At 61.9% G+C, this 6904-nt stretch overlaps 1 protein-coding gene across 4 annotated transcripts; it reads left to right on the top strand.

The window, feature by feature from the left end:
• Positions 1-98: 98 nt before the first annotated feature.
• FAM189B (family with sequence similarity 189 member B) lies at positions 99-5713 on the top strand. Of its 4 annotated transcripts, none has more exons than XM_035009757.1 (12): positions 99-835; positions 1035-1091; positions 1291-1401; positions 1496-1615; positions 1759-1866; positions 2373-2545; positions 2675-2774; positions 3095-3164; positions 3331-3888; positions 4460-4528; positions 4625-4878; positions 4970-5713. In XM_035009757.1, the coding sequence occupies exons 1-12, from the start codon at positions 611-613 to the stop codon at positions 5141-5143; spliced, it is 2019 nt and encodes a 672-aa protein (XP_034865648.1). In that variant the 5' UTR covers positions 99-610; the 3' UTR covers positions 5144-5713. The 4 variants fall into 4 exon arrangements, with proteins under 4 accessions (XP_034865648.1, XP_034865649.1, XP_034865647.1 ...); XM_035009758.1 differs by having other exon boundaries at positions 2370-2545; positions 4658-4878; XM_035009756.1 differs by having other exon boundaries at positions 2370-2545.
• The last annotated feature ends 1191 nt before the right edge of the window (positions 5714-6904 follow it).

Below are 6904 nucleotides of genomic sequence, written 5' to 3'. Positions count from 1 at the left end.
CTGCACCGGGCCCGCGGGCCGACGCCGGCTCCCGGGGTGCACCGCGCAGCCCCGCCCCCGCCCCCGCCCCGCCCCGCCCCCGGCGCTGGGCAGGACCTGCTGCCGCCCAAGCTGGGGAGCGCAGCGTGTCGCGGGAGAGCGGGGAGGGCGGCCCCGCAGCCGGTGGCGCCCCGGCTTCTCCCCGCCAGAAGGTCTCGGACCCCAGGACCCCTCCCCTCTTCCTCCCACCCTCCTCGCCTTTATCCTCCCCGCCCTTCCCGGGGTTCTCGACCGCGGCCTCTCCTCACGCCTGGACCTGCCCTTCTCGGCACCCCTGTTCTCCAGGGAGATGCGATGAGCCGGCGCCCCTACGTCCTCATCGCCGTCCCGGGCACGGTGCCCGTCCGGTGCCCGCGGTGGGGAGGGAGCCCCCCGCGACCCCTCCGCGACGCCCCTCCCTTGGGCCCCCGCCCAGCTGGAGGCCCTGGGCCATGCCCCAGGGGACCCATCCGGGCGGTGGGCTCTAGAGCAAAGAGGGTGGAGAGGAGGGAGGACGGGGCCTTGGGCGCCTCTGAGATGCTCCCAAGCGCCAGTGGAGGCCGAGCGAGGCGCAGGCAACCGGGCAGCAGGCATGATGCCCTCGCCCACTGACTCCAGCCGCTCGCTGACCAGCCGACCCAGCACCCGGGGCCTTACCCACCTCCGCCTCCACCGACCCTGGCTGCAGGCCCTGCTCACGCTGGGGCTGGCCCAGGTGCTCCTGGGCGTCCTGGTGGTCACCTTCAGCATGGTGGCCTCCTCTGTCACCACCACTGAGAGCATCAAGAGGTCCTGCCCATCTTGGGCTGGATTCTCGGTGAGTTGGGTGCACAGGCCTTGGGTGGGGTAGGCTCCTGGGGCCCCACCCCTCCACACTAGCTGCCAGTCCAAATGCTGGCCTCTCCTCCCTCTTCTGGGCGGCTGTCTTCTTACAGGGCTGGGCACACCCTGTGGTGAGGGGCTCACTCATGTGCCTCCCCCTTGCCAGGCTGAGCCTGTGCCCACTCTGTCCCCAGCTGGCATTCTCCGGGGTGGTTGGCGTTGTGTCTTGGAAGCGGCCATTCACTTTAGTGGTAGGTGTTAGGGTCTGGTGCCCACTGGGAGGCAGGTGCCCAGCACCTGAGGGGATGCCCGCATGTGCCCCCGAGGAGGGGGGGGACTGGCTGTGCAGTTCATGCCAGGCAGGCATGGATGTGTGTGAAGGGGGCCCCATCCGTGGTAGAGGGTACCCCTGAGGGCCCCCCGCCCTGAGTGTGCACTTGCTTCCCCCAGATCTCCTTCTTCTCCCTGCTTTCGGTGCTCTGTGTCATGCTCAGCATGGCTGGCTCTGTTCTCTCCTGTAAGAATGCTCAGCTGGCCCGAGACTTCCAAGACTGCTCCATGGTGAGACTGAGGAGGGAGGGCCGGAAAGAACTGCTGGGCGGAGTGTGCGGGACACCGGGTTTGTCCTGACTTCGCCCTCCCCTCTGCCACTCAGGAAGGAAAGGTCTGTGTGTGCTGCCCCTCCGTCCCCCTGCTCCGGCCCTGTCCAGAGTCAGGGCAGGAACTGAAAGTTGCCCCTAACTCCACCTGTGACGAAGCCCGAGGAGCCCTCAAGGTGAGCGAGCCATTCCTTTCTCCCCCACCATCTCCCTGGTTTTCACCTTTGCCTCCCCTTCTGGAGTCCTCACAGGCCCAGAACTTGTGGGATTCACCCCTCCCCAGACCCCGCTCACATCCCTCTTCCTCTCTGGCTTTCAGAACCTGCTGTTCAGCGTCTGTGGGCTCACCATTTGTGCCGCCATCATCTGCACCCTCTCTGCTATTGTCTGCTGCATCCAGATCTTCTCCCTGGATCTCGTGCACACGGTGAGAGGCGGGCCAGGGCCAAAGCCAAGCAGGTGTGATGCGGGGCAGGGGTGTGTGTGCCCGGACTGGGCTTGAGGGGATGGTGGCTGCGGCGCTGGCTCTGAGCCTCAGGGGCTGTGGGTCATGTATTAGCCACATCTAGTGTAGGGATGTTTAGGGGGGTTCACGGAAGGATGAGGAGGGGAAGTGGGGGGAGCGAGAGAAATATGTGATGTTAGCCCAGAGAGCGGACATTAAATGGGACTACAAGTTGGGTGAAGTCCAGAAGACCCTAGGTGGGGACGAGGGTGAAGGGTTGATGTTCTAGTGGGGGCAGAGACAGGTGGCAATTCTGGATGTAGATGGGGCCATAAGTGGAGGACTTTCTGGATGATTGGGGCAGAGAGAGAAGAGGAGCTGGTTCTGGCTGAGGGAGGAGGCAGGACCAGGAGAACGTGGAGGAGTCTGGGAGCCTAGGAGCTGCATTCCCAGAAACCAGGCCTGCCGATCTGCTTGCTCCCCAGCAGCTGGCCCCTGAGCGCTCAGTCTCAGGCCCCCTGGGGCCTCTGGGCTGTACGTCGTCACCCCCAGCTCCTCTCCTACACACCATGCTGGACTTGGAGGAATTCGTACCACCGGTGCCCCCTCCGCCCTACTATCCCCCAGAGTACACCTGCAGCTCAGAAACAGATGCACAGAGGTGAGGCCTGGTGGAGTCCTGCTGGGGAAACCGAGCAGGGGGCCAGGGCTGCAGCCTGGATTGCTGGGGAAGGAGCTCTGTGGAGTAGGAGTGCTCTTCCAGGCTCTTACCTCTCCCTCATCCTGCCAGCATCACCTACAATGGCTCCATGGACAGTCCGGTGCCCTCGTACCCTACGGATTGCCCCCCTTCTTATGAGGCCGTCATGGGGCTACGAGGAGACAGCCAGGTGAGAGCAGGGCTCGGTGTGGCCTGGGGAGCTGGCGAGAGAGCCTGAAAAGCTGAGGGAGCTGCTGTCACTGGACAAAGAAAACAGTAGTCCTCACAGTCTTTGTGGCACCTGGTCTTCCCTAGAGCCCGGGGGTGGGGGTGGGGGGGACTATTATTTCTATTTTACAGATGTGGAAACTGAGGCCCACATAACTGGCCTGCACAGGGTGGCAAAGCTGGACTGAAAGCTAGGTCTTCAGAGCTCTGTCCAGCACACAGCACATGGGGTGGCCACATTAGCCTGTCGGGCTGGCCCCCTGACGCTCGCGTTTTCTGCAGGCCACTCTGTTTGATCCTCAGCTTCACGATGGCTCCTGCATCTGTGAGCGGGTGGCCTCCATTGTAGACGGTGAGCAAAATGGGGAGGGGGGCAAGGGCTGGGCTGCCTCCGAGAGCAGAGCTGGGCGGGGCGCTGGACTTGACCTGCCTCCTCTGAGGCCGCTCTGGAGGCAGCGTGGCCGCCGAGGGGCTGCGAAAAGACTGGTGCCCCCCCCACGCCCCCCTGCCGCCCACAGTGTCCATGGACAGCGGGTCTCTGGTGCTGTCGGCCATCGGTGACCTCCCTGGGGGCTCGAGCCCGTCGGAGGACTCGTGCCTGCTGGAGCTGCAGGGCTCCGTGCGCTCCGTCGACTACGTGCTCTTCCGCTCCATTCAGCGCAGCCGCGCCGGCTACTGCCTCAGCCTGGACTGCGGCCTGCGCGGCCCCTTTGAGGACAGCCCCCTGCCGCGGCGACCCCCGAGGGCCGCCCGCTCCTATTCCTGCTCGGCCCCCGAGGCCCCACCCCCGCTGGGGGCCCCCACGGCCGCCCGCAGCTGCCACCGGCTGGAGGGCTGGCCGCCCTGGGTGGGACCCTGCTTCCCCGAGCTGAGGCGGCGGGTCCCCCGGGGAGGCAGCCGGGGAGGCGGCCGGCCCGCTGCGGCCCCTCCCGCCTGCGCCCCCACTCGCCGCTTCAGCGACAGCTCAGGTTCCCTCACCCCCCCGGGGCACCGGCCTCCTCATCCGGCTCCCCGACCACCGCTGCAGCTGCCGCGGTCCCACAGTGACCCAGGCATCATCACCTCCAGCGACACCGGTGAGCATCCCCCCGCCCAAAGTTCAGGAGCGCACAGGCAGGGGAGTTAGAGGGCCAGGGGTGCCCGCCAGGATTTAGGACACCGTGGAGATCCCCAAGGAGGAAGAAGGGGTGAGTTCACTCCTGCAGTAGACACTTCTGAGTGCTCACCTCCTAAAAACCCACCATCAGTAGCTGAAGGGCTAAAACCAAACTCCACAGCTCCCAGCTGGGGCTAGTTACCCACCCTCTCCAAGCCTCGGCTTCCCGCCTGTTCATGGGGCGCAGTAGCGGCCCCTGGGCCCAGGTGCTCGAGTTACTGAGGAATGAGGTGATGCGATAGAATCTTAGCACTGGCCTTGTGTGCCAAGTACTGGGGGGACTGGGGGGGATGCAGCCACCAACCAGACCGCCTTAGTCCCTGTCTAGCTGGGCTCTACCATCGGGTTTCTGGCAGACAGAGGCAGAGGGGATGCCCGCTCGGTTGAGGGTGGAGTGTGGAGTGTGGGGGCTGGGAAAGCTCCTCTGGGCTTGAGTCTCTCCTGGAGGGCGTGTCCACTGGGCCCTTCCAGTCCCTCCCTCTCCTCCCCAGCTGACTTCAGGGACCTTTATACCAAAGCGCTCGAGGAAGAAGCTGCTTCCGTTTCCTCTGCAGATACAGGTCAGGCGTGTGATTGGTACCGAGGTGGGGGGAGGCGGTTATGGGAGTTTTGCCTGGCCCTCCGTGCACCTCCCTTCCCACCTTCTCTGTCTCCAGGGCTCTGCTCTGAAGCCTGCCTCTTCCGTCTAGCCCGCTGCCCTTCGCCCAAATTGCTACGTGCCCGCTCAGCTGAGAAACGGCGCCCCGTGCCCACCTTTCAAAAGGTCCCCCTGCCCTCGGGCCCAGCACCTGCCCACTCCCTGGGAGACCTGAAGAGCAGCTGGCCGGGCCGAGGCTTGGTCACTCGTTTCTTCCAGATGTCCAAGAAGGCCCCAGACCCCAGTGGGAATGGGGCCCATGGGCTTAAGCAGGTAGGAGTTAGGGGAGTCTGGGAAGATAACCAGGAAAGCCTGGAGCTTCGGGCTGAGCCACACTGATGCCCTGTCCTGTGCCCGCCTCTAGGTGCCTCGGAGCCCATGGGGCCGGCCAGGCCGAGAGAGCCTCCACCTTCGAAGCTGTGGCGACCTGAGCTCTGGCTCTTCCCTGCGGCGCCTCCTGTCTGGCCGCCGGCTCGAGCGTGGTACCCGCCCCCACAGCCTCAGCCTCAGTGGGGGCAGCCGGGAGACTGGGCTCTGACCCGGGCTTCTTGCCACTCTGAACAGCTCCAGATGAATGCTGGGGCCATAGGCACCAGCTGGTTGGGACCAACCAGCACCCCATGCACTGGCTGACACAAAAAGAAACCCGCTGAACACCCCCAGAAGTATCCCTTTGCCTCCTACCTCTGGGAGCTCCTCCTGCTTGCTGCTGCCCCTCGGGACTGGGAGGGCTCCTGTCCTGTGCTGCATGGGTATTTGGGTGTTCAGGCTGGCGTGGGGAGAGGCCCCTGCTTACAGCATCGGAAGAGGAAAATAAAGCCCTAGCCCAGCATGAGCAAGCTCTCTGACTGGACAGGGGCACTCTGGCCAGGGCAAAGGCATGTCCCGGTGCTTATGCACAGGGGGCTGTGTGCCTGTGCAATGGGGTGGTAAGGCATGAAGAGCCCGAGAAATCTGGGTGGCTCTCGGATCTGCCACCTCTAGCTGCATGACCGTGGGCAAATTATTTAACCTCAACTGCCTGATCTATAAAACATTGTGAAGATGAATGTTTGTAAAGCTCTTAATACACTAAATAAGCCTTCAGTAAATTTCAGTTTTCCCCCTTCTCCTCGGGGTCATTCTTTGTCACCATGGAAATTTGTTCTGGTATCTCCCATAGGTAAGAAAATCTCTCCAGGCATTTATTTCCAGCCGTCTATATCTCTGCTCATTTTCATAGCAAAAATGTTTTCTCTCTGCGTTTCCTCCTCTTCTTAGAACACTCCCATCAGGCTCCATCCCCCCCCTCTCCCTAGGCACTGCCCCTTTAAAAGTGTTCAGTAACCAAAAAAGGTAAAAGCCCCAATGGCCATTTCTCGGCCTGCATGTCACTTGACTCCTGAGAAACTTTTAAGCCAGATAATCCGCATCTTTTCTCTTGAATTTTGCCCTTTCTTGTCTTTGAAGACCTCATACTCCTACTTTTCCTCTCTACCCTCTCGGTCTCCTTTGCCATATCCTCTACCTCTGCTGGGCCGTCTGATGCTGGAGAACCCAGGGTTTTCCCCGTGGCCCTCTCCTATTTTCTGCCTGCAAGTGGTACTAGCAAAACCCATGGCTTTAAATACCGTCTACCTGTCCATGCATAACTCTCTCCTTGGTCCCTCTCCAGGAGCTCCACCCTCCAACTTGACGTGTCTGCCTGGATGTCCAATGGACGTCTCAGACTCACTGTGACCACAAATGAACCTTGAGTCCCATCCCCGGCACCTGTTCCCATCTCAATAAACTGCAGCACCATTCACCTGGTTGCACATTCCAAAAGCTTGGGAATCATCCTGATTTTATTTCTTCCCTCACCCAGCACAACCCAATCCCATCCTGAATTCAGGCGTTTCACCAGCTACCTAGGTAGGTTCAAGCCACGCCCCTCTCTCCCAGCCTCTGACCTGGTCTATTTTCCACTCTTCCTAAAAATCTGTGCTAAGGGGCGCCTGGGTGGCTCAGTCGTTAAGCGTCTGCCTTCGGCTCGGGTCATGATCCCGGGGTCCTGGGATCGAGCCCCACATCGGGCTCCCTGCTCGGTGGGAAGCCTGCTCTCCCTCTCCCACTCCCGCTGTCTCTGTCTCTGTCAAATAAATAAAATCTTAAAAAAAAAAAATCTGCGCTAAGAAATCATGTCACACCAAGGTTCTGCCTGAGTCTACGGGGGTCCCGCTGTACTGAGAATACCCTCCAGACTCCCGAGCAGACTATGGCCAGGTGCACAGCCTGTCTCCCTCTGCTCCAGCCGCACGGCCTCACACAAGGCTCGCGC

This window comes from Mirounga leonina, unplaced genomic scaffold (assembly GCF_011800145.1).
Source record: "Mirounga leonina isolate KUSES-001 unplaced genomic scaffold, KU_Mleo_1.0 Mir_154, whole genome shotgun sequence".
NCBI lineage: Eukaryota > Metazoa > Chordata > Mammalia > Carnivora > Phocidae > Mirounga > Mirounga leonina.
The sequence above is the reverse complement of the archived record's forward strand: the minus strand, read 5'-3'. Positions and strand labels throughout refer to the sequence as shown.

Coding starts and splice junctions, on each gene's coding strand:
- FAM189B (XM_035009756.1), top strand. CDS start 611: ATGATGCCCTCGCCCACTGACTCCAGCCGCTCGCTGACCAGCCGACCC. Junction 1,092..1,290: donor AGCGGCCATTCACTTTAGTG/GTAGGTGTTAGG, acceptor TGCTTCCCCCAG/ATCTCCTTCTTCTCCCTGCT. Junction 4,529..4,624: donor CGTTTCCTCTGCAGATACAG/GTCAGGCGTGTG, acceptor CTCTGTCTCCAG/GGCTCTGCTCTGAAGCCTGC.